This window comes from Salarias fasciatus, chromosome 22 (genome assembly GCF_902148845.1).
Source record: "Salarias fasciatus chromosome 22, fSalaFa1.1, whole genome shotgun sequence".
Classification (NCBI taxonomy): Eukaryota; Metazoa; Chordata; class Actinopteri; order Blenniiformes; family Blenniidae; genus Salarias; species Salarias fasciatus.
The window spans coordinates 5,574,549-5,602,204 of record NC_043765.1 but is presented as its reverse complement, the minus strand read 5'-3'; the positions used below and the strand labels follow the sequence as shown (position 1 = coordinate 5,602,204).

The 27,656-nt window shown below is 44.2% G+C and overlaps 1 protein-coding gene across 2 annotated transcripts in view; it reads left to right on the top strand.

Moving 5' to 3' along the window:
- Nucleotides 1–27,656, top strand: part of LOC115409378 (major histocompatibility complex class I-related gene protein-like) — a 68,658-nt gene that overhangs the window by 24,456 nt on the left and 16,546 nt on the right. The window contains exon 5 of one of the 2 annotated variants that reach the window (XM_030120538.1): nucleotides 20,777–21,055. In XM_030120538.1, the coding sequence (XP_029976398.1) occupies nucleotides 20,777–21,055 (279 nt within the window). Of the gene's footprint in view, nucleotides 1–3,578; nucleotides 3,858–20,776; nucleotides 21,056–27,656 lie in introns of both variants that reach the window. The other variant, XM_030120539.1, reaches the window with a different exon arrangement.

The window sequence follows — 27,656 nt, the reverse complement described above, 5'->3', positions numbered from 1 at the left end:
TTAAACATCTGCTAGCATTTTAAAGAAGCTGGCTTAAACATATGCTAGCATGTTAAAGAAGCTAGCTTAAACATCTGCTAGCATGTTCAAAACTAGCTGAACATCTGCTAGCTTGTTAAAAACTAGCTTATGCCTCTGCTAGCATGTTAAACAAGCTAGCTAAACATCTGCTAGCATGTTAAAGAAGCTAGCTAAACATCTGCTAGCATGTTAAAGAAGATAGCTTAAACATATGCTAGCATGTTAAAGAAGCGAGCTTAAACATCTGCTAGCATGTTCAAAACTAGCTAAACATCTGCTAGCTTGTTAAAAACTAGCTTAAACATCTGCTAGCATGTTAAAGAAGCTAGCTAAACATCTGCTAGCATGTTAAAGAAGGCTAGCTTAAACATCTGCTAGCTTGTTAAAAACTTGCTAAACATCTGCTAGCTTGTTAAAAACTAGCTTAAGCATCTGCTAGCATGTTAAAGAAGCTAGCTAAACATCTGCTAGTATGTTAAAGAATCTAGCTGAACATCTGCTAGCATGGTAAAGAAGCTAGCTTAAACATCTGCTAGCATGTTCAAAACTAGCTAAACATCTGCTAGCTTGTTAAATACTAGCTAAATATCTGCTAGCATGTTAAAGAAGCTAGCTAAACATCTGCTAGCATGTTAAAGAAGCTAGCTAAACATCTGCTAGCATGTTAAAGAAGCTAGCTAAACATCTGTTATCTTATTAAAAACTAGCTAAACATCTGCTAGCTTGTTCAAAACTAGCTAAACATCTGCTAGCTTGTTAAAAGCTAGCTAAGCATCGTTGTTAGCTAGCTCAGCTTGTTAAAAAAAACTAGCTTAAACATCTGTTAGTTTGTTCAAAAAAAAAAAGCTAGCTTAAACATCTAGTAGGATGTCAAAAAAACCTATCTTAAACATTTATTAGCATGTTAAATAAGCCAGTTTAAAAATCTACTAACATGTTAAAAAGCTATCTTAAAGGTGCATTCAGGAGTTTTACAACCTTAAAAATACTTATGTTCCACCATAAATATGTTACACATTTTTAATGATGTGTACAATGTGCCCTGACATATTCATTAGAAGTACCTCTAACAGCGCTAAATTGTCACTTCAAAGTTGCAGTGCCGGTCCGGCACCAGAGTTTTTTTGGGGAGAATTTGAAAGGAATGACGTAATGCACGCTCCGGCTGGTTAGGTTTCATTATGTCCGCCATTACTCCGCCAGATGCTTAGTGAGCAACAACTGAGCAGGATCTTCCAGAAAGTAAGAAAAGACTGGCTTCTTGCTCTGCCACAGCTCCAGCACAGACTCCACCAGGTAAAAGAAACTTAAATCTTACTTGAGCGCTACTAAACGAGCGAAGACGGAGTCCTCCTCTTCCGTGCACGCGAGCCACAGGGACGAGTTTTTCACTAAGCTGCATTACGCCCAAGGCCTGCAGGGGGCGCTGTTTTGCATAAAACGTGCAAACTCCTTAAGGCTCCTTTAAACAAAACAACAAAACAAAAACAAAGTCCATGACTTATTTTTATGTAAAATATTTGTGATATCATTATTTTATTGTGTTTTATTATACATATATACATATATATACGTACATACATATACATATGTATGTATATATATATATATATATATATATACACATAACATAACTTAACATTGTTAATTATTATGTATTTATTTTTTATTAATTTTGTTTGTTTCTCTATTCCTCAATATTTGTTTTTATGATTTATTTTATCAATACGTATATATATTTGGTCTATTATTTTAATTATTAAATATTGATAATAGAACTTTTATGTCTGTGTGTGTGTAGTGATGTGACCAATCCACTTAATGTAATTATCTTATCAAACTCCATGGTTATACCTATTTGTAAGCATGCAGTTACATATCTACATGTCTGACGTTTATAACAAACCAAGTCGTTTGAAAATTGATTAAAAATTGAGCAATCAGTAGTTATTTCAAAGTTGACGCTCAATTGACTTTAATGTGACGAGTGAGCGAGCGGCCCTGTACCAAGATGGCCGCCATACGATGACATCAGTCCCCATTGGGTTACAGCGCGCATGAGCCATCCAGTGTGTACATATATCTATGGTTCAGACAGAGCACTTCTTCTTCTTCTGTGTTGTTTAGCGGCGGATGGCACCATTTCAACAGGCGCATTACCGCCTCCTATCGCTATAGAGCGGAGCTGTCTGGTGAAAGACTGGGATTCCCGGTTCACCGTATTGTCGTTTTGTCGAGACAACGTGGAAAAATAAGTCGACTTCTCGATAAACCACTGAAATTAACTCGTTATCACGGCAAAGCGGAGGAAATAAAAAAAAAAAAGTATTTAACCATGTCCTTGTAGGGCTTCCGTACTTTTTTCTTCTTCTTCTTCTTGGAGCGACCTGGCGCACTTCCGTTGTGGATTGAATTTGCAGCATTTTTCTCTTGCAAGTGTTTTCTGTGTTTGCAGCGGTTTTTTCTCTTGCAGCGTTTTTTTTTCTTGCATGTGTTTTTTTTTCTTGCATGTGTTTTCTGTGATTGCAGCATTTTTCTCTTGCATGTGTTTTCTGTGTTTGCAGCGTTTTTTTCTTGCATGTGTTTTTTTTCTTGCATGTGTTTTCTGTGATTGCAGCGTTTCTTTCTTGCATGTGTTTTCTGTTTGCAGCGCGTTTGCACCTGTCGGCCACCGTAGTAAAGAGTCTAAGAGAGCTATTATTTTGTTACAAGTTTTTACATTTCATTTTATTTTGTTAAAGAAGTTAGTTTCGCATCATTGAAGTATAATAAAGCATGTTCATCACCCGTGCCCACCCCCCCCCCCCCCCACCCCCCCCCCCCCCCCCCCCCCCCCCCCCGTCCTCTTTTTGGAAATTCAAAATATGGTCACCCTAATCCAGTGTAATCCAGTATAATCCAGTGTAATCCATCTGAATGGTTCCAGCTCCAGTAGCAGCTGCTGGATCCAGCAGATGGTCTTCATGTGAACTCAGAGCTCCAGACTGTCCAGGAGCCTCATTTCTAAAACATGAGCTGGATCCATTGTAAAAGTCTGCTGCTCCAAAAACAGTGGGACTTGTCAAAGCGTCACACGCTCACCTGCAGCTCTTCTCCCTTTAGAAATCCCAGTCTGGTGGGAAAGCTGCTCAGGGGGATTCTCCTCAGGCTCCGCCCTGGACACGCCCACTTTCTACCATATATGGTGATGCAGAGCAGCTGCTGAACCTTGAGACTTCAAGACTTTTCACTGTTTGTTGGACTCAACAAAGTGTCCAAACATTTGACTGCAGCCATTCAGAACCTCACTTCATTGACTTTGTCTTCAGTTCCACACTGAACAAAGTTGCTGAATGAATCCAAACCACTGATTGATGATGAAAAAGCTGCGACGAGTCAACATGGAGCTGAATCCAGAAGAAATCCATCAAGAGTTGAGATGCAGCCAGAAGGGAAGATTCCAGTCAGAGTCCTGATCACACACCAACACTCACTCACTGTGTGTGTCTGTGTGTGTGTGTGTGTGTGTGTGTGTGTGTGTGTGTGTGTGTGTGTGTGTGTGTGTTTCTCTCTCTCAGGTGTTCACATCTTCCAGAACATGTACGGTTGTGAATGGGACGATGAAACTGATGAAGTGAACGGATATTACCAGTTTGGTTATGATGGAGAAGATTTCATCTCTTTCGACCTGAAGACAGAAACATGGATCGCTCCAGTTCAACAGGCTGTTTCCTCCAAACGCCAGTGGGAAAATAACAAAGTTCTGATGGCTTATCGTAAACAATACCTGACCCAGACTTGTCCTTATTGGCTGAAGAAGTATGTGGAGTTTGGTCGGAGCTCACTGATGAGAAAAGGTAAAATGTTTGGAGTTTGTCTCTCAGCTTCTCTTCTTTCATATTGCTCTCAGCATCTCCTCTCCTCTCTCCATCTGGCCTTCCTTCATCCCTCTTTCCATGGCCCGTCTCTTCCTGGCTGCAGTGGCTGACATGAGAGCGAAAGAGTGTAGAGAAGAATCCAGTAAAGAGTGAGGTGTCTTCCTGCTTGTTCTCCAGATCTTCCCTCAGTGTCTCTCCTCCAGAAGACTCCCTCCTCTCCGCTCACCTGCCACGCTACAGGTTTCTACCCCGACAGAGCCCACTTGTTCTGGAAGAAAGACGAGGAGGAGCTCCATGAGGACGTGGTCAGAGGAGAGATCCTCCCCAACCATGACGGGAGCTTCCAGATGAGCGTTGATCTGGATCTTTCAGGGCTCCAAGATGAAGACTGGGGGAGGTACAGCTGTGTGTTTCATCTGGCTGGAGGACAGGAAGTCTCCAAGAGACTGGACAAACGGGACATCAGGACCAACTGGAAGACAAATGATGGAGGTCAGAGACTCTTCATTTCACTCTCATTCTCTCATGTGTCTTTTGTTCCGTTCTGATGTTTCTCTTTGTTGACAGCAGCTTCACTCCTATCAGTGTGTTTTTATCTGCTCAACAGTTCAAGAAGCTCAATAACTTCCTGCTTTTTCTGAGTTTCTCTTGAAAAGTTTTTCTCACCACCGTCCAGTTTTTCTGCTTGTTTTGGTTTTGATTCTCTGAATTCCTGTTTTCTGCTCACATCATTCCGTGACTCTGTGTCTGAGGAGCTCATCTGAAGAAGGAAGAATCTGCTCTGATAACACAATCCGCTGCTTCTGCTGTTTCTATGAGGCAGGAGAGGATTATTGATCAGGGGAGACGACCTCTGACAATCCATCTGGAATCTAGATGATGGAAACAGAGACAGTCCTCACTGACCAGATGTTTCTCTGCAGGACTTTCTCCTGGAGCTGTTGCTGGAATTGTTTTTGGAGGATATTTTGGAACTTCTGCTCTGATCTTCCTGGCAGGCTGCATCATTGAACTCATCCTCTGGTCCAAGAAAGGACCTCAAGGTAAAGTAGAAACTCTCCTTTCCTCATCAGGATCATTGATGTGTGTGTGTTGAACCTGAAGGAGGGTTTGGAGTGGAAAAGAGTGGTCGTCATGGTAACCTCCTCCCTCTTTCTCCTGCTGTTTTTCAGGGTTCAGAGCCACTAACAGTGAATACTTTCCTATTTCCTTTCATCGGGATGTTTCAGTGTTGTTTGATGTTCCTTTCTGTTGTTTCTGCCTTCAAGCTGACTTCTTGCTTTGGAACATGTTTCATGTGCTTCCAACAAGTTTTGCTCTTTGTTTTCAGCCTCTGAAACTTCCTCTTCATCAGGAGAAGATCCAGCCAAGAAGAAGATGTTAAAAAACCTCTTAATGAAATGAAGAGTCTGAAGAGGCTCCAGTCATTGAGTCTGATGGAGCTGACCCAAAAGAAATGATGGAGAAGTTGCTGATTGCTCCACTCTGAGCTGCTCTCCAGGATGAAACATGAAATGAATCAGTTTCCATCTTCTTGAATATGAGTGTGAAGTGATGAGGATGAGGGGATTACGGTAATCCAGGTTGTCTTCACTGGATTAGAACTGATGTGTTGAGCGAGTTTCTCTCCTCCACTGATTTCCTCCTGACTAAACTATTGATCTGCTTCATTCACTTGTTGCTTCTCATCACTTCCTTCTGATCTTTTCTTGGTTTGATTTGATCTCAGATGGTGAAATGTTTTCTTTGCAGTAACCAGGAGCTTTTTCCTTGAATGTGTCAGTTCCTCACATTCAGTGTTGGTTTATTGAGATGTTGTTTTTCTTTTTCAGCCATATTTATGGTGTGTTTTGAGCCTCCAAATAAAGTTTTTTTATTATCCAAAATCCCTCAGTCTTCTAGTCTTATTTGGATTCATATTTTCTTGTTTTCTTTATTGACATTTCTAGTATTCTCAGTCAGTTACAAAGTGTTTCCAGTTTTAAGTTCAAGCATTACTTTAGTGGTGTGATCCAAAATGCTCCACTAAATGGAAGGACAAGGTGAGTCCAGATGTCAGTCTACAGGCGATACTAGGCAACTTGAATCCTCTGATGAGTTAGGAAATACATGAGTGGAGCTCAGTTTTACATTGTGGAGCAGCTGATAAGAACATAAACTCAATAAAGCAGTCAGAATGCTCAGCTGGAATGCACAGGATCAAACTGTCATACCATACCACACTGACTCTACAGTCAAGATCTGGATAACAAAAAGCTTAAAAGTCTTCTTCCAAATTATAAAAGACAATTACTTGGAAAGTTTTGAGACATTAAAAGATTAATTTAGAGAAAACAGATTTTTACAGGTATTTACAAATCAGGAATTATTATATTCAAAACATCAAACAAAGCCTCGTTCCACAGAACTTCAAGAGGAATTATAATATCCAAGCTATGCAAGAACGTTACCAACATGACCAGTTTTAACAGTCATAGAACAAAATATATTAAAAATAAATGGGAAAAGGAAGCCAGACTTCTAACGGATGAAGAGTGGGAACATTTCTGCATTTCTCAGTGGAAAAGCCCAAAATCTCATGCTTAGAAAGAATAGTGTGTCACGTTACTCTATAACACCATGTGAAAGAGCTTGTTTCTCAAAGCACACCGCCATCAGGTGTATTGAGACTGTCTGAATTTTCAAACATATTGGTTTGATGTAAACAATGCCCAAAAACATTCACATTTATATTCCGCTCTATTTAAATATCTATTTTTAGGATAAAACGTCCAATAATGAAAGCCATAGATGATATCTCTTGAAGATACTTTTAGCTGCAGGGAAGAAGAAGTGAATGATACAACAGAACCAACCGTCCAGGACCGGGCTCGAATAATGATGGACATTTATAAATGGAATGGAACTTTTAGAGTTAATTTAACGATGAACACCTTTGCCAAGCACTGGAAAAAGTGGGGAAAAAGAACATTTAAGATGCTGCATAGAATGTTTTTTTTTTAACTCATGATAAGGAATTTTATTTTTTCTTTCTCTCTTTTGTTTGGATGTAACCAGAAGTTGCTGATTGCTCCACTGTGAGCTGCTCTCCAGGATGGGGCTCCTTCCTCCCTGTGGACTGACTTTGCTCTGGTGGAATCTTGCTGCAGCTTGTGGCTCTTTGAGTGTGTTTGGATCAGATGTTTTGGAGGAGGAGGCTCCTGCAGCAGTTCTCACTCTAATCCAGGTTGTCTTCACTGGATTAGAACTGATGAGTTGAGCGAGTTTCTCTCCTCCACTGATTTCCTCCTGACTAAACTATTGATCTGCTTCAGTCACTTGTTGCTTCTCATCACTTCCTTCTGATCTGTTCTTGGTTTTCATTTGATCTCAGATGGTGAAATGTTTTGGACTTTGCTTCATACTGACAGCAGAAACCAGGAGCTTTTTCCTTCATGGTGTCAGTTCCTCAGAGGACTTTTAGAGCTGCTTTCATCTCAGCTTTTGCTCTTTCAGTCATATTTATTCTGATTTTTCAGCCCCTTTCTTTTCCTGTGAAGAAAACCTGATGAACTGAGAAGCAGGTTGATGTTTTTTATCTGTCAGACTGTTTTCTCCCAGAAATCAGTTATAGCTACTAATGCTGATGGCTTCATTCATTCAGAAATATTTAGAGAACAGAACTTGACAGGACCAGTGAGGAGTAGAAGATGAGCAGGAGCTGCAGTGGTTCAGTCAGAATGGGAGTGATGCTCGTTGCTCCTGATCTCATTGATGAAGCAGCTCACACATTACTAAAGGAGCACAGTCTGATCCTGATACTGAGGAGACGCTGACCTGAGCTGGACGAGGCTGACCACTGGTTACTCCCTTCCTCCTCTCAGATGCCGCTCTGGTGGCTGTGGAAGGCTCACAGGAGAAAACACATCGGGGGTCTTGCAGTAAACAGTGATTCATTTGTCTCCAGTGAGTAACTGAGCACCTTGTGGTCTTATGAACCCATTTTCCCATTTTTGGCTATAAAATAATTCAAATAAAGCAAATAAAGGAGGCAAAACTAAACTTATGGATTCAGACTCTTACATTTCATGTACTAAACTGTTTTGTCACTCATCTCTCAACAATACTGTCTTTATTCTGCAACTGCACAGAGCGCACAGGACCTTGTTGGTCTGGAGAAACATCCAGGACTCCACCTGTAGGAGAGTTCATAATGGTCACAATGTTTCCATCCTTCAAACTCCTCCTCCTCCTCTGACTCCTCTTCCTTTCCAGAAAGAAATCCAGAGACTCTTGAATCTTTGCTGCAGCTCAGACACTCCTCCCGTTGAGCTCGTCTCCATCCAGATCCAGATCTTTAGATCCGTCTCGCTTTGCTCTGTAGTTCCTCTCTGAGTTCCACCTGATGTGAGCACTTCTTCTGGAGGAAGCTCTTCCTTCAGGCCTGGCTGGACCCTCTGCCCTGCCACCACTACACTGTTCAGCAAACACTCCTTCTTTCTCTTCAAGGGCAACTTCAGACCAAACTTCCTCCCCTGGAGTCCTGCTGAATCTATTTTCCATAAGTCTAGAGCTCGTCTCTGGACGTGTGAATGATGTCAGTTCACTCTGCTGCTTTCACACTCAGAGGATCGATGGACAGCACACACTCCTCACCTCCCCTGAATGTCCACAGGTTAGAGATGAAGACACTGTCTTCTGGACGGTTCTCTGGCTTCTTGTTTCCTGTTAAAGTGAAGTCCAGCGAGGTGAGTTTGACCTCAAACCCTGCAGGTCAAACGTCTCTCATGGTCACTGCTCATGTGTCCGAGACTTAAACGAGCAAAGCAGACCGACTTTTCCTTCACTTTAAAAGAAAACACCAGCTGCAGAACAAGAAGCCAGAGAACCATCCAGCAGCCAGGAGTCTGCATCTGGAGCTGAGCTCAGGACTGACCTTTGACCTCTTCACCTGGACTGATCTGACAGAGGACAGGAGGACAGTCTGACCAGCAGCAGCTCAGCTCAGCAGCAGTGTTAGAGCGCCCCCAGTGGACAAGGAGGGAAAAGCTGCTGCTTGTTTCTGGGAAGTCACGTGATGAGCCTTTCAGCTTTCACTCTGCAGCTGATGACACACAGCTGGTAGGTTTCTCCAGCAGATGGCGCTCTGACTCTATGTCTATATCAATGTTTCGCCGTTCTGGGGAAATGTGGAGGTTGTGTTTAGTTGAGGTTGTATCTCTGTTCCCGTGAAACGGATTTGTTTTACAGACAGAAACGACACTATACTGTTTTTAAAGAAAAATTGCAGTGAAGTTCTCACTGCTATCAGTATAATTAATGTGGATTCAGCTGCATCAGGTCAGAATGTGAAGTGTTTTCTACTAAAGAATGTGGCTCTCCTCAAATCTATACTTTAAAATTAAAATAAAAATAACATACTTTGGGATAACTGTTATGAGGAATGAAGAAGACAGCTGCACTGGAAACTTTAATACTGTTATTGATAAAACAAAAAACAAATGTGACCAATGGCTTCACAGGGATTTATCCACAGAAAGTCAAACTTTATCAACTAAAGCTGAAGGTTTATCTCGTCTTGCAGATGCAGCGACTCTGTTATATGACAGCACGCAGCCTGAGCATCCGTTGATAAAATACTTTGTTTTATTGTGGAAGAATTAGACACATCATGTGAAAAAAACTTCTGTTTTTATGAAAACGATTCTGTTTTTGTTGTTGTTTAGAATATTTTATTCTCTGTTTTCCAACAAAACAACAAAAGAACAGATACATGGCACACATTGTTCCAAACCCCTTCCCTGACCCACCCACTGGCAAATTTAAAAGAAGAGAGGGAGAGAGAAAGAGACACTAGAAAACAATACCAAACAAAGCAAGCAAGAAGTTGTGATGATCAAGGCTTGTCATTTTAATAACCTTTATGTGTCTATATAAGCCAAATAAAGCTGCCAAATCTCTACAAAGGTTGTCTAAGCATTTCTGAGTGTGTATGTGATCTTTTTAAATGAAATGCAGCTGATCATTTCTGAAAACCATCTTGCTTTTGGGAGCTGGGATCTGGATTTCCATGTAACGGCAATAGACTCATCTTGGAGTTTTCTTCCAGAATGTGTTGAGTTCTGTGCAGGAATGACTCTTCTTCTATATCATATCTACAGCACAGGCTGGATAGCTCAGATTTATATTTATGCAACTTCTGTGGTGCAACATAGGTTTGATGGAGAAAGTTATAATGTGTTAGTCTGTGTCTGAAGTTAGTGGCAGTTAGACTTTTCTGACAGTTCAGACCAAAGTTCTGTGTCAGTTATCACACCTAGTCAGACCCTATTTCTACATTAATATGTGTAAACCAGGTTTCGGGGCACCATCCATCAGGGAAAATAAACTTTTGGAATTAGACAAGGTGCATTTCCCTCATGAAGTAGTCTTTCCAGATTACTGAGGACAGGTTCACTGCAGACCCCGGAGCAGATCGAAGAAACGACCTTAACTGTATATAACTGCTGGGCAAATCACATTTTCTCCACACCAGTGTTATATCTGGAAAATCACATCTTTATTCATTAAAACTTTGTTTGAAAACGGCATTAACCACTTACTGCATAGTAAAGGAAATGTATTGAGTTATTGAGAATTCCTTCAGACCTTCCATGTTCCTGTGACTCCTCCAGAAGTCAGTAAATATCATCCCTCAGACATTTTAATGCCTTTTAAATGTTCTACTGTCCACCCTTTGACCACTGGATCCAGAAACCACTGCAGTGGGAGAAAACTGCTTCTTTCATGAGGTAAAACAGAACATTCTGGTTATTTGTTTTTCTTTTCCACAGTGACAGAACCACTGTTCCAGCTGCTGCTCACATCTGGATTCCAGCCTATCAGGATCCTTCTGAGTGGACTGCTCAACGTGACGCTTTTCCTGAAACTGTCTCATTCAGTTCCTGCAGGTTTTGGAATTTGTCATTATTATTCTTTCAGTTATATTTGAAAAATGTATTGTTAGACAGAAAAATGGACAGAAAAAAAACAATAAAAATATATATTTTGAACCATATTCATAAGACTAAATTTAACAACACAAACCTTCTTTTACTGCTCATCATGAAAAGGAATTCAAACAATATTGGTAATTAAAATGATAAGAAAGTTGTTAAAACTAATTATGTAATTTGCTTCACATTTCATATTTTTCAGATGAAACTCCCACTAACTTTTTTGTTGCATGTCAGTGTGTGTGTGTGTGTGTGTGTGTGTGTGTGTGTGTTTGTGTGTGTGTGTGTGTGTGTGTGTGTGTGTGTGGTTGTTTCATGTTTGTATTGTTTGATTAAAATTTTTAAAAATGCAATGCAATACAGAAACTGATGGATCGAGCTCACTGCAGCACACAGTGAAGGATTCTTCATTAGATGAACCAGTTTCCATTTCATTTATTGCTCCTCTTAATTCCCTCTTATCATCACTGGACCTTTTTTTGTTTAATTTAGTGTTTTTTTAACGATTTATTTTTATTTCTTAATTTTTGAAACAACTTGTCTATTATTATTTGTCTTCCTTTATTATTTGTCTTTTAGAGAAAGTTCTGTGGAGTCTGGACTGAAGCAGCTTGAGCTCTGTTCTGTCCTTGAACCCAGACAGTCTTAACAAGTTGAGTTATTGATTTATAAGTCAGTTAAAGTCACTTCCTGTCTGGTGAACAGTGGACTTTGCACCTCACCGCCATTTCTTCTGAGGAAAAGAGATCAGAACTCAGGAGGATGAACGCTCCTGTCACAAACAATGAAGGTTTTTATTTTTCCAGGCGGTAGAAAAGTGCTTGAATGTGGAAAAAGAAGAAAGAAGAAATGTTGTTAAATCTTGAATGTAGAAAGAGGAGATGTAAAGCATGCAGCTCTTCCTGACTCTCTTCTTCCTGCTGGGAATCCCCAGCGGGGCTCCAGGTAGGATTCCAGCTTTTTCTCCACATCTCCTCTGATTGACCAACTTCTCCTCTTCTAAGGAAAATCTCTTTTTCCTTCTTTTCTCTTTCTTTGCTCTTTAATAATGTGTGAGATGTGTTTAAACAGCCAGAAAGAGGAAAAGGAACTCGTCTCCTCCTGTTCTGTTCGTAGAAGAACTCTGTCAATCCTGAAGAGAAACATGAGCAGAGGCCATCAGCGCCATCTAGTGTCCACCTAGAGTTGCCAACCGTTCCTTGAAAAACGGAATCGTTCCGTATTTGGATGTAAAAGTGTGCGTTCCGTACTGAGATGAAAAGGAACGCACTTTGTTCCGTATTTTTGTGAGAGCCAAAACGTGAGAAAAGGAACTTGCGCTTTTTTTTGAAAACTTCCGGTAAATTGTTCAGCGGCTCTCTGACGTTCTGTGACCAATGAGCTGACAGAGATGGCTCGACAACAGAATCACTCTTATCTCATTGGTCAAAAAAAGACCGTTCCTTGTAGGCTACGGCAGCTCATTGGTCACAGAGCGCATGGGAAGAAGGAAATCAAAACATTAAAGCAGCGCAGCATGGCTTCCAGAGACATGTAAGTTTGTGCCGTTTCCATATCGGATATATCATGTTTAGTTCATTGATGTGTGTCTGCTGCTGCAGACTGTGGTGTGTTTTCAGTTTAGAAATTACACCTTGTTGGTTTTTTTGTTCAGAAGGTTTTTCAGCTTTGATTTTGCACTTTTTTAGTTGAAAATAAAAAAAAGAACATGTTAAAATCCAGAAGCGACAGCAGCTGTTTGATGTTATTTTGCACATTTAGCAATAAATATAGAATAGAATAGAATAGAATAGAATAGAATAGAATGGAATAAAATAGAATAGAAGACTCTATCAATCTCACAGTGGAGAAATTTACAGGTGTATAGGCTCATAGAACCCACAGCGGGGTGCAAAAGTAATGAATGGTGCAAGAATTAACAAATGATAGTGCAAATCATAGTAGGATTGATAATAAAAGCAAAAGACAATAAAGATTTAACTGTATGTACAACCTGAATCTTAAAAATATAACAGGATATACATATATATATATTATATACAATATATACAATACAATATGCAATATATGATGCAATATATAATTATACAGTATGATATATAATATGTACAATATGTTTTAGCGGAGTGAATGGATACAGCAGAGTGAATGGATGATAAAGTGTCGCTAAATTTCTTTAGGGGGGGTGCAGGATATTATAATGTCCAGGATTATTGCACATATTCCACACAGTAGAATTGTACAGTCTGACAGCGGTGGGGATGAGAGACCTGTGGCAGCTCCTTCCTGCTCTGAGGGTCTCAGTCGGCCTCTGAAGGAGCTGCTGAGCTGCTCTACCGTCCAGTGCAGCGGCTGAGAGCTGCTGTCCATGATGATGACGATACTGGAATGATAACTGTCTCACTGTAGGCCTCAAATACAAACAGATCAAGCTGATCATGAGTTATTACAATCTTGCTACTGTAGGTGTAATGCAGTAGCCTAATGTGTTTTTACAGTCTGTAATAGGTATAACTGTGGCAAAATGCTGTTATATATGTGTTTTTCACCCCCCAAAAACCCAGTTTTTTTCAGCTGCCCGCGAGAGGCGTTCCTTATTTCAATCTCTGGGAGTTGGCAACCCCATGTCCACCTAAAGGAACTCTCACAGAGGAAGCTGTCAGTGGTCACGTGATGAACGGCAGATGACGTCATGCTTCACGTCTGCAGCTCTGTCTCTGTTTGTGGACAACTAACTAGTTCCTGAGACTGACTAACGAGCTGTCAGCTTGTTGTGGAAGGATAGAACTCATCCTGTGAAGAATGTTCTCACTGATGAAGACGCTGGACTCACTTCAGGACAATTCTCTACTTTAAATAACTCCTTTAAGAAGGTGTAGCTTTAACATTCCCCTCAGAAACACACAAACATGAAAAGTGACGTCTTCAAAGGAACTTTCATGTACACACAGAAATGAACTTCATAGATGTTGCGGTGACAGTTAGCTCCATTGTTGTGAGTGAATTTACCTTCATCTGCATCATAAAGTATTAAACCCTCAGTCAGCTGCAGAATGAGAAGTCATGTGGTTTTAACAAATGGACTGAAACTCTTCTGAATCAAACTGGTTCTCATTTAAAATCCAAAGTTCAGACTTCAATGGTGGTAAATTAAACAAACAACTAAAAAGAAGGTTGATTTAGCTGCAAACTGAAAATTGTTTATTGAAACAATGAAAAGTTTGAACATTTAATAACAGGTAATACATTTTAAATAAACTAATTAAAATGAATAATATGGAGATATTCAGCACAGCAGGAGAAAAAAGATTCTTTATTTGTTGATTGTGAAGGAACATCACTTATTACTTCATCTAAATATCTATTGAAGTTAAAGTTTTGTTAAAAAAATATTTTCAGGACATAAAACTGAAACCTTCTTAAAATTTTGACAAATTAAAGATCTTATTTGTTTCTGTTGTCATCATGTTTGAATGTATGCGCTTGTTATTAACTAATTATAAATCTCTTCTCTTTCTTCCAGAAATTCACTCTCTGAAGTATTTTGTCACTGGAGCCTCTCAAGTTCCAAACTTTCCAGAGTATGTGGAAGTTGGTTTGGTGGATGAACTTCAGATCACTCACTACGACAGCAACACCAGGAGATTAGTCTCCAAACAGGACTGGATGAATAAAGTCGCAGAAGAAGATCCAACATACTGGGAGGATGAGAGTGATGTATCTCTAGTAGATCAACAAACCTTCAAAGCAGACATTGAGACCGCGAAGCAACGTTTTAACCAAACTGGAGGTTTGATTGAACTTTGTCTTTTTCCTGATCCTGTCTTCACTGAGTCCACTGTCTTTCTGCCTGCAGTCATTAGTGGTGTGTTGACACCAATTCAGATGACAGACTGAAGAGTTTAGCAGCTTGACTTCTTCTCTTCCATCTGGATCTCGTTCAGTTGATCACAGTGTCAATGTCAATCTCTCTTTTATTTACATAGCATGTTTAAAAAGGCCTATGACCAGCCACAGTGCTGTACAGGACAGTAGAACCAGGAACAGTCAGAAACAAAACAGCAGTGAAGTAGAAAGTTGCAACAACCAGAGGTGACTCTGCTCAGCCAAAGGGCACAGGGCAGGGATTTCAACACAGCAAGGCTACTGGCAGACCGCACAGAGAAGGTCAAAGCATTCCACAGTGTGGGAGCCACGACCCAGAAGACTCCAGCCCCTCTGGTTTTCAATGGGGGATCGAGAACTCATTGATTGAGAGCTTTGGGGTTCCTATTAATCAATCAGTCACAGAAGCAAAACCAGTGTAGTTACTGTGTTGACTGACTGTTCTATTTCATCCTGTCAGACCGCCAGAGGCGGTGCATAAAGCACTGAATGATCATCTTTGCGCCCTCGCAGGTCGAGAATGTATACAAACAAAGTCACCTGTGACCTCCCGGTGACCTATGGGCACCTATATAAGTCACGTGACCCCGGAAGCCAGTCCCTTTTTCTTTTCTCGCATCGCAGTGGTTCGAGATCAGGACTGGTGAGCGTGTGCTCGTATACCAGCGCTTTTCTGCCGCTTGTTGCGGGGAGCCTCGTGACTTCGGTCGGAGTTGCAACATTGTTGCCCTTCAGAGGCTGCACAGCGGCTCGGACGGCCAGCGTGTTTCCGCGCGGGTGCGGGCACCGACGGCTGGTTTCATTTTCATCTGTTTTCTTCTTCCCGATCGGACGGAGTGGTGAGTATTGTGTTTTCCAGCAGCTGTGTTCGGCTTGCGGGGGTTAATTGATGGCTCCAGTACAGCGTGTGTTCGCGTGTGTCTGTGATGCCGTGTGTGGCTGCTTGCCTTTTCTTTTTCACTTTCTCCACGAGTGGCCGTTTTCGTTCTGCTCTGCGTTGTGATTTTCCCCGCGGCTGGTGCGTCTCTGCTCGGCAGCCTGCGGGGGTTGGAGGGGGGCGTGTACGGCGGTGCCCCTTGGATCCTGACTCAGGAGTGGCGTCTTCTGCCCGACCTGATTCGGCATGTTTCCTGTCTGCTCTGGTCGTGGGGGGCGTTCTCTGCCCGACCTGAAGGGATTGCAGCTTCGGATGTGACGCCAGGATGGACACCCTGGCCTGCAGGGCCTGTCTGGCGCCTCTCCAATAGGATGATGGTCATGACCTTTGCTGTCCTGTCTGGGCGTTGAGCATCTGTGCCAGGGGCTTACGGAGCTGGTTTGCCCTAACTGCTTTTTGGACCCCGAGCGGTGTGCGTTTCCCGCCGTGCCGCTCTGGAGCCACCGACTGCTGCGCGGTGTGCGTTTCCCGCCTTGCCGCTGGAGCCGCCAACTGCTGTGCGGTGTGCGTTTCCTGCCTTGCCGCTCTGGAGCCGCCGACTGCTGCGCTGTCTGATTTCATGACAGCCACTCAGCTGATGCGCCCGGCTACGGGGACCCCGGCGGGGGCTACCCGGAAGAGTCACATAAAGAGTGAGTCCGACTCGACGATGGTCCTTGGAGTGTGGGTCTCACACCTCCGTTGGTCTCCAGGAGTGTGACAGGGCCCTTGGCCCCTCGGTGGTCTGCGCTGCTCTCGCCCACCTGCATCTGGACGTTCCGCTGGTCCCGGAAGCGTCAGATAGCGTTTTCTTCGAGCACCAGAGGGTGCAGCCGGCTTGTGTTGTCCCTCCGTCCTCGGAGTAGGTCAAGCAGCTGCGTGCCTGTTGGACTGATACCGAGGCACTGTCGTGGTTGACGTCTGACGGCAGGGCTCCGGCGTCCGTGCAGGGTGCACCTCAATATGGTCTGGGCCACATGCCCTGTGGACCCAGCCATTGATTCTTTGATTATGTCTTCTGAGGAGGCCCTTCGGTCTAATCCTCACAGTCCTGATTCACGGTGTCAGCTGACTGACGAGCTCCTAAGTAGGGCTTCTGATGCAGGTGCACGTAGGGGACGGATGGGTACAGCCTTGTCCCATTTCCTGTGGATCCCTCGGCCGCGCTGAAGTCCTCGGCGGTCGGGGACCAGATGCTGGGTCTGCTGGATGCATCGCTGCAGATGTTCGCATTGATGTCGCATGAGCTGGGTCGCCTCCTTTCCACGCCTACGCTTACACGCCAACAGGTTGACTGACGCAGTCCCTGTGGTCGGAGGCAGGTCAGAGGACTGTTAGGTTGTTCCGGTTGTTCCTGGCAAACTTTTTGGTCCGGCTGACACGACGGAGCTTGAACGCACTGCCCAAGCCGCTCGGACAAGGCACCGGCTTGTGGACCTACATGTAGGTGCCCTGCGCCAGCCCGTGGCATCTCGACGGCCCGTCGGGAATCTACTAGGCGGCCGGGGGTGTCGCCTGCTATGGGAGCGCGCCCTTGGGGTGAGGCCATTTGGCCGATTTTGGGTTTGTTTACCCAGTGGCAGCTGGACTACTGGACCCGCAGCACTCCGGGCGCCTGGGTACTGGCCACACTGTCCCGGGGTTACCGCCCCTAATTCCACCGTTGGCCACCCGTACCCGGTCGGGTCACGTGGACGGTCATCCACAGCCCTCCGACAGCACGGGCACTGGATGCCAAGATCACAACGTACTGGACAAGGGCGCTGTTGTGCCCGTCAACCCCAGCGCGATCCGGGGGATCTTTACTCTCGTTTTCTGGTGCCGAAGAAGACCGGCGGGTTGCGCCCGGTTTTGGATTTGAGGGGGCTCAATGTTTTTTGAAACGACTTCCGTTTCACATGCTGCGCACACAGGAGATGCTGCAGGCGATTTCCCAGGGCAATTGGTTCACATCCATTGACCTGACGGACGCATAATTTCATGTGCCAATTGCGGCACAGCATCAGCAGTTCCTGCGGTTTGCATTCAGGGGTTGCCACTACCAGTTTCGCGTCCCTCCATTTGGCCTCTCCCTGTCACCCAGGGTGTTTTCACGTTGTGTCGCTGCTGCGCTGGCTCCGCTGCAGGTGACCGGGCTGAAGATCCTCCCATACATCGACGATTGGCTGTGTGCCCCCTCTCGGGCTCAGGCTGTACGAGACACCCAGGCTGTCTTGGATCATGCCGCACGGCTGGGCCTGCGGGTGAAGCTGGCCAAGAGCAGTCTCATGCCCGCGCAACGCACGGTGTTTCTGGGGGGGGAGTTGGATTCGGTAACGATGCTCGCTCGGCCCTCTGCCCCGAGGGTAGACAGTATCATGGTCATGCTGGGCCTCTTTCGCGCCGGCAGACTCCTGCCTTTCATCCTGTACCTGCGTCTTCTGGGGAAGCTCACTGCTGCCTCCACGGTCGTTCCGTTGGGTCTGCTTTCCCTGCGGCCGATGTAATGTGGCTCAATGGGTTTTGCCTGGATCCCGCCAGGTTTGTGCACAGGCACAGACGGCTCCGCGTGTCGACCCCTTGCCTCGAATCCCTGTCCCAATGGAGGAACCGGGCGTAGATTGTGGCGGGTGTTCACTGGGCTCCCTTCCGTCTCGGAGGGAGGTGGTCCACACCGACGCGTCTCTCACAGGGTGGGGCGCGACGTGGCAGGGGCGTTCAGCTCAGGTGACGTGGGCCCCGACGTTGCGCCTGGACCACATCAACGCGCTGGAGCTATTGGCAGTGCAGTTTGCGTTGGACCACTTCTTGCTGGTACTGCGGCACAGACATGTGTTGGTGCGTTCCGACAGCACCACTGTGGTTCACCACATCAACCATATGGGCGGGACGCATTCTCAAAGGTTGGTGTCACTGACGTGGCAGCTTCTGTCCTGGGCTGCCCTGCGGTCTCTCAGCTTGAGGGCTGCACATATTCCGGGCACGCAGAACTTGGTTTCAGATCTTCTGTCTTGCCAGCGGCCCCGGGCCGGGAGGTGGCGGCTCCACCCACACAGGTGGTCGACCGCAGTTGGGCATTGTTCAGCAGGGCTGCGGTAGATTTGGTTGTGGCCAGGGACAACGCCCATTGTCCCCTGTGGTTTTCCCTCGAGGACGGCAGTGGTCCACTGGGGCAGGATGCGCTGGTGCACGACTGGCCCCGGTCTCTCCTGTATGCCTTCCCTCCCATTCCCCTGTTCTTTCCAACTCTGATGAGGGTCCTTCAGGGGGGTCACCGTCTCCTCCTGGTGGCTCCGTTTTGGCCGGGGAGGGTTTGGTTCCATTGCTGCACAGGCTCTGTTGCAGCTCTCCCGTTCCTCTGCCCTCCAGGTGGGGTCTCCTGTCACAACTAGGGGGGCAGTTGGTGCATCCCAGTCCGGAGCGCCTGCAGCTGTGGGTGCGGCCACTGCAGGGCCCGGAGTCTCCTTCTCCGAGTTTGGGGGGCAGTAGGACGCACTGTTCCAGTGCTCGTGCCCCCACCACGCAGCGCTTGTACGCGGATCTGTGGAAACTGTTTGAGGCCCGGTGCCGGGGACGGGAACTTGAGGCCGTTCGTTGCCCGGTTGCCTCTATCTTGGTCTTCCTACAAGGCCGGTTGGATAAGGGTCGCTCGCCATCCATCCTGACTGTGTATGTGGCGGAGATTTCCTGCTGGCATCAAGGGTTCCACGGTTGCTCGGTGGGCTCTGACGGGAATGTGTCTCTGTTTTGAAGAGTGCCAGGCGGCTCCATCCCCTGGCACGTCCCATAGCGCCATCGGGAGACCTGCCGGTGGTGTTGGAGGTCCTGTGGGCTGCTCCTATTGACCATTGGGATGGGCGGATCTGCAGTGACTTTCTATTCTTTCTATTAGGACGTATTGGAGAACTGCACGCAGTGTCTATTCATGAGTTATGCTTTAAATGGAATGCTGAGGGCTCTGGTGTTACACTGTGGCCTGATGCTACTTCCCTTCCCAGGGGGGCTACAGCCGGGGGCGAGATCCACCCCCTCGAGCTGGCACGGTTGGGGCCACCAACAGCGGACGAGCCGTTGTGCCCGACTCGTGCCTTGGAGGTGTATGTCCGGGCCACGGCTTCAGTGTGCCGGTCTGATTGCCTGTTTGTGTGCTATGGCGGTCCTCGCAGGGGCCTGGCGCTGTCCAAACAGCGGCTTGCTCACTGGGTGGTGGACGCTATTCAACAGGCTTATGTTTCGCAGGGCCATCCGCCACCGGATGGTGCGGTGTCACTCGACCAGGGGGCTCTCCACTTCATGGGCTGCGATGGCGGGGGTTCCCCTCCACGTCATCTGTGCGGCTACCTCATGGACGCTGCCGTCTACGTTCACGGCTCTACCGAGTGAATGTGGCGGTGCGTCATCCGCTTCAGGGGGTCCTGGGGCGACAGTCATCATCTTGTGGTGAGCTCTTGTCTGCGGGGATTGCTTTCGATTCCTCGGGACTTTGTTGGTATGTGTCATCCAGTGCTTTATGCACCGCCTCTGGCGGTCTGACAGGATGAAATAGAACGAAAGTTACGCATGTAACTGCGGTTCTATGAATCCTGGATGACCGCCAGAGCGTCAGGTCCCTCGGAATCCTCGTGTGCTCGCGAGAAATCTAAGGGACTGGCTTCCGGGGTCACGTGACTTATATAGGTGCCCATAGGTCACCGGGAGGTCACAGGTGACTTTGTTTGTATACATTCTCGACCTGCGAGGGCGCAAAGATGATCATTCAGTGCTTTATGCACCGCCTCTGGCGGTCATCCAGGATTCATAGAACCGCAGTTACATGCGTAACTTTCGTTTCACACCATTTTACTGCTTGCAAAGTGGTTTTTACAGCCTTCTCTGTGATAGATCCTCATCCGTTACTCTTCAGCTCAGCATCAGTCATCAGATCGACTTCTGATAGTTGCTATGAACAGTAACAGTCAAGTTGATTCCTTCTTGAGCAAGTGCAGAGAGGAGGGGGACACTTCTAAACATATATAGGTCTTATAAACAGATATTCTTTTGTAAATACTGGATCTGTATTTTGGTGTCTCTGTTGACATGTCTGAAGTCAATTAGCATTAAAAAAAATAATAAATACAAAAAAATAGTCTCTTTCTGTCTCTCAGGTTTTCATATTTTCCAGAAGATGTATGGTTGTGAATGGGACGATGAAACTGATGAAGTGAACGGATTTCATCAATACGGGTATGATGGAGAAGATTTCCTCGTTCTGGATGTGAAAACAGAGACATGGATCGCTCCAGTTCAACAGGCTGTTCCCACCAAACACAAATGGGAAATTGACAAAGAAGATTTGGCTTATAAGAAGTACTACCTGACCCAGGAATGTCCCGAGTGGCTGAAGAAGTATGTGGAGTTTGGTCGGAGCTCACTGATGAGAAAAGGTAAAATGTTTGGAGTTTGTCTCTCAGCTTCTCTTCTTTCATGTTGCTCTCAGCATCTCCTCTCCTCTCTCCATCTGGCCTTCCTTCATCCCTCTTTCCATGGCCCGTCTCTTCCTGGCTGCAGTGGCTGACATGAGAGAGAAAGAGTGTGTAGAAGAATCCAGTAAAGAGTGAGGTGTCTTCCTGCTTGTTCTCCAGATCTTCCCTCAGTGTCTCTCCTCCAGAAGACTCCCTCCTCTCCGCTCACCTGCCACGCTACAGGTTTCTACCCCGACAGAGCCGACTTGTTCTGGAAGAAAGACGAGGAGGAGCTCCATGAGGACGTGGTCAAAGGAGAGATCCTCCCCAACCATGACGGGAGCTTCCAGATGAGCGTTGATCTGGATGTTTCAGGGCTCCAAGATGAAGACTGGGGGAGGTACAGCTGTGTGTTTCATCTGGCTGGAGGACAGGAAGTCTCCAAGAGACTGGACAAACGGGACATCAGGACCAACTGGAAGACAAATGATGGAGGTCAGAGACTCTTCATTTCACTCTCATTCTCTCATGTGTCTTTTGTTCCGTTCTGATGTTTCTCTTTGTTGACAGCAGCTTCACTCCTGTCAGTGTGTTTTTATCTGCTCAACAGTTCAAGAAGCTCAACAACTTCCTGCTTTTTCTGAGTTTCTCTTGAAAAGTTTTTCTCACCTCTGTCCAGTTTTTCTGCTTGTTTTGGTTTTGATTCTCTGAATTCCTATTTTCTGCTCACATCATTCCGTGACTCTGTGTCTGAGGAGCTCATCTGAAGAAGGAAGAATCTGCTCTGATAACACAATCCACTGCTTCTGCTGTTTCTATGAGGCAGGAGAGGATTATTGATCAGGGGAGACGACCTCTGACAATCCATCTGGAATCTAGATGATGGAAACAGAGACACTCCTCACTGACCAGATGTTTCTCTGCAGGGTTTGACACTGGACTCATTGGAGGAGTTCTGGGAGGGATTGCTGTTCTGGCCGTGATCGGCTGCATCATTGGATTCTTCGTCTACAAGAAGAAACATCCTAAAGGTAAAGTAGAAACTCTCCTTTCCTCATCAGGATCATTGATGTGTGTGTGTTGAACCTGAAGGAGGGTTTGGAGTGGAAAAGAGTGGTCGTCATGGTAACCTCCTCCCTCTTTCTCCTGCTGTTTTTCAGGGTTCAGAGCCACTAACAGTGAGTACTTTCCTATTTCCTTTCATCAGGATGTTTCAGTGTTGTTTGATGTTCCTTTCTGTTGTTTCTGCCTTCAAGCTGACTTCTTGCTTTGGAACATGTTTCATGTGTTTCATTGTTTTAGGAGGTTGTAGATTGTGTCTCTGTGGTGTCCAAGTTTCTTCCTTTGGATGTTCCTCTTCAGTGATTTCTCCTCTTCCTTTCAGACACAAATGACTGAGAACAAGTTTTGCTCTTTGTTTTCCAGCCTCTGAAACTTCCTCTTCATCAGGAGAAGATCCAGCCTGGAAGAAAGTGAGTCCATCAAGTGAAGCATGTCAGAAATCAGGCCGTAGTCTCCAACACTCCAGTCCAGCTCCAGATGTGACATGTCATGAACATGTGGTGTTTGAACTGAAGTGGATTGAATCCCACTAACAGAGGATTCTTTGTCTTTCTTTGTCTTGACAGGGGAGCAGTGAGGAGCAGAGCATGTTAAAAACCTCTTCATGAAAGCTTAAGACAAAAGATCAGGGGTGTCAAACATATGGCCCGCGGGCCGGAACCGGCCCCCAAGAAGGTTTGATCAGGCCCGCGGGATAATTTGAAAGTGAAAGAAATGCATAAAAGACATGGATTTTTTTTTAATTAGCTGCAATTCGTGGACTATCCGCTAGGGGGCGCACTGTTTTGATCAGCCTGAAAACGGCATTGAAGTGGGGAAGAGATGCAGGATATTTGAGTACATTCCTATGGGAGGTAACGATCAGCAGATGGCGGTAGTGCAACCGCAGGGGATGCAAGCTGCCATAAAACAGCAAAGAAGAAGAAGACCAACACAGCAGACGGTCCCTGCTCATTTCCCCTTCTGAGAGATGTGTGTGTGTGACCAGACCTGATGCGGACGTGAAACGGTACAGAGACAAGATTGCAGGACTGCAGAATTTTCAGTTTGTCGCTCACCTTTCACAGTTAAAGCTTCTGATCTGCTGGTTGACATCCAGCTAGAAATAATTGATTTGCAATGTGATGCTGATTTGAAAGACAAATTTGGCTCTGTAGGTCAGGACAAATTTTATCATTATCTACTACCAGGGTACCCCAAATTAACAGCCCTGGCTGCTAAAATTTAGTGCATGTTTGGGACAACCAACCTTGGTAAACAAATTTTCTCAGTAATGAATATCAATTAAACAAAAATGTGTTCAAGGCTCACAAACAAGCACTTAAATGACATTCTGAAAGTGACAGCTGGTCAGGACACGACACCTGGTGTTGATGCACTTGTACAGGCGAAACAATGCCAAGTTTCAGGAACAAAAACCAGTCTAGACTAGACTAACTCCTTTAAAATGCTGCCTTAGATACTGTTTGCATAGATACTGTTTGCATTGAAAGAATACAGCTCTGTGAAGATGAAACCTTACTGTGGCGATTAAAAAGATGTGCAATTTAATGTTAGTCAGCAGCTTCACTACAAAAGAGTTTGGTGGAATTCTAAGTGTTCATGCAACTCCATCAATTTTCAGTATGTACGTATTGTATGTGTCTGTATGGTTCATGTATGAAGTTTAAACATTTACAGGACAGGTGAATACTTTCTTCTTTACACATTTAATAGCACGCTCCTTAGTTTTTTAAGGTGTAGGCAGGGATTCAATTTTATATGTTTAAATAGGTTTAAATATTCCTTTCTTTATAAGTGTCATTTAATCTTAAAGGTGCCTTAAGGAGTTTGCACGTTTTATGCGAAACAGCGCCCCCTGCATGCCTTGGGCGTAATGCAGCTTAGTGAAAAACTCGTCCCTGTGGCTCCCGTCCACGGAAGAGGGGAACTCCGTCTTCGCTCGTTTAGTAGCGCTCAAGTAAGATTTAAGTTTCTTTTACCTGGTGGAGTCTGTGTGGAGCTGTGGCAGTGCTAGAAGCCAGTCTTTTCTTACTTTCTGGAAGATCCTGCTCAGTTGTTGCTCACTAAGCATCTGGCGGAGTAATGGCGGACAAAATGAAACCTAACCAGCTGGAGCGTGCATTACGTCATTCCTTTTAAATTCTCCCCAAAAAAATGCTGGTGCCGGACCGGCACTGTGACTTTGAAGTGACAGTTTAGCGCTGTTAGAGGTACTTGTAATGAATATGTCAGGGCACATTGTACACATCATTAAAAATGTGTCACATATTTATGGTGGAAAATAAGTATTTTTAAGGTTGTAAAACTCCTTAATGCACCTTTAAAGTGCATTGCTATATTTTTCAAGACCAATTACTTGTTAAAGTTTTGTGCCCTTGTACAATCAGTGGGATCAGTTGCAATGCATATATGTGAATGATGAAAGTAAATTGCACATTTGTCTGAGGAAATATGAGGTGTTTTGTGAAATGTTTTGTAAAAGGATTGTTCATTAAATTTCAAGATTTTCCAAATGTTCTTGTCCTTCTTTACACCAAAACAAAGGAAAGACATGATATTTTGGTTATTTATAGCAGAGTATGGTATAATTTTAATGGTCCGGCCCACTTGACATCTACCTAGGCCATATGTGGCCCACGATGTGACATGAGTTTGACACCCCTGCAAAAGATGCTCCAGCCTTTTCTTCAGCATCAGCGACTTGACCCAAAAGAAATGATGAAAACATCGCTCATTGGTCCACTTTGACCTGCTCTCCAGGATGAAACATGTCCTGAAATGAATCAGTTTCCATTTTCTTGAATATTAGTGTGCACTGAAATTAAAAAAGTAGTAATGTAACAGTATTTTACTGTTTATTTTACAATTTTTTTCTTCAATTTCAAACTGCCAATTAATTCACAAAAATAAAGCGTGATTTTACATGTCAAATGTAATATAACAAGAAATCCCTGTAACTGTGAAAAAACACAATATTTCTGTTCTTTTATAAAAGAAATCCATTTAGAAATACGGATATTTATCGTTAAAATACGTTAAAAAGTGTATCGTGATTTCACAAATATTTTTCAGTTATTTACGGAAATAAATTGTGAAATTAAACTTCACAACTCAAAAAAAACGAAGAGGGAAAAATCATTACACTCATTGAAATTATATGTAATCATTAAAATTACATCAGAACTCAATAAACCTCTTACTCCTTCCTGAAGTGATTTTTCTTTTTTTCGTACCTCAAGCCAGGGTTGAATGGTGTCTCAGTGGGCAACGCTCTTGCCCCACATTTTCCCCACATCTGTGGGTTGAAGTCCTGGTCCTTGCTCAAGGCATTTCTGTGAGGATTGAGCATGATCTCCCTGTATGTGTGTGGGTTCCTCAGCTACCTCCCATGATCCATAAACATACATGTCACGTTGCCCCTCGTTTAATTTATTATCTGTTTTGAAAGACGAATCACATTCTAGAATTTCATTGTTTTATAACGTTAAATGTTTGTAATTAAACGTCAAACAACCGTAAATTTAGGCAAAATCTTGTTAAAATTACAAGTATAAAATTTATTTTAATTACAGAAAAAAATGTATTTTTTTACAAGTAATTTTCTGTTATTTTAACGGTATTTTTCTGGTGCCCCAACTGCTGGAAAATTCCCGTTTTTTTAAGTTTTGTTTTTTGTTTTTTGTTTTTTACAGTGTGAAGTGATGAGGATGAGGGGATTACGGTAATCCAGGTTGTCTTCACTGGATTAGAACTGATGTGTTGAGCGAGTTTCTCTCCTCCACTGATTTCCTCCTGACTAAACGAGACTGTCCTCCCCTAGTAAACAACCACAGTGGTCGTTAATTCATGCCTCAAATTACGACCACGGGGTACGTTTTAAAATTATTATTACCGTATATATATATATATATATATATATATATATATATATATATATATATATATATATATATATATATATATACATATACATATACAATGGGGGAAATAAGTATTGAACGCATTAACTGTTTTGTCATTACATTTATTTCCAAAGATGCAGTTCATGTGACATTTCTTCCAGACACTGGTATTAACTCAAATAATCCACACATGAAAAGAAATCACAACATTCAAATCCATAAATACTGATTATGTGGAATTAAGTGCAATAACACAGGAAAAAAGTATTGAACACACCATGGGAAAGCTGTATAGTTTGTCAAGGAAAGGCACCATACCATCTCACACCTGAAAGTAATTAGTCTTTGTACTTCCTATAAGTGCAAACCAACATCAGCTGGGTTAGTGCTAATTGATGGCCCTATAAACAGGTTGTTTTTTCACCAAGTAGTCAAACAAGACACATCTCATGATGGGTAAAAGCAAGGAGCTCTCTCAAGACCTTCGCAGCCTGATTGTTGCTCAGCATCAGAATGGAACTGGTTACAGACTTATCTCAAAGAATCTGAGTATTCCAGTAAGCACCGTTGGGGCCATTATCGGCAAGTGAAAGAAGCATCACCTTATCATCAACAGGCCGCGCACAGGAGCTCCTCGCAAGATTTCTGACCAGGGAGTCAGAAAGATGGTCAGAAGAGTTCTCAAAGAGCCAAGGACCACCCGGAAAGCACTCCAGCAAGACATGGAGGCAGCAGGTACAAGTGTTACAGAGAAAACGATAGGCAATGCACTCCACCGCCATGGCCTCTATGGACGCTCAGCCCGCAAGACTCCGTTCCTCAAAAAAGGCATGTTGAAGCTCGTCTAAAGTTTGCTAAACAGCATCTGGATAAGCCTGTGGAATACTGGGAGAATGTTGTCTGGTCAGATGAGACCAAAATTGAACTTTTTGGCTGTCATACTACACACCATGTTTGGAGGAGAAATGGCACTGCACATCACCCAAATAACACTATACCAACAGTGAAGTTTGGTGGTGGAAACATCATGGCATGGGGTTGTTTCTCATCTCGTGGTACTGGCAGACTTCATATAATTGAAGGAGCAATGAATGGAAACATCTATCGGCAAATTCTTGAGATGAACCTCCTGCCATCCACCAGGATGATGAAGATGAGACGGGGCTGGACCTTTCAACAGGACAACGATCCGAAGCACACGGCAAAGTTGACTCTCGAATGGTTTAAAAAAAAGAAAATCAATGTGTTAGAATGGCCCAGTCAATCACCTGACTTAAATCCGATCGAACATTTGTGGAAAGAACTAAAGATAAGGGTTCACCAGAGGGCACCAAAGAATATTCAGGATTTGAAGACAATCTGTGCGGAGGAATGGGCAAAAATCACACCTGAGCAGTGTGGGCGATTAGTTCATACATACAACAAGCGTCTGGAAGCAGTCATTGCAAACAAAGGCTTCTCCACAAAGTATTAAACGAGTCTCAGATAGTGTGTTCAATACTTTATTCCTGTGTTATTGCACTTAATTCCACACAATCACTATTTATGGATTTGAATGTTGTGATTTCTTTTCATGTGTGGATTATTTGAGTTAATACCAGTGTCTGGAAGAAATG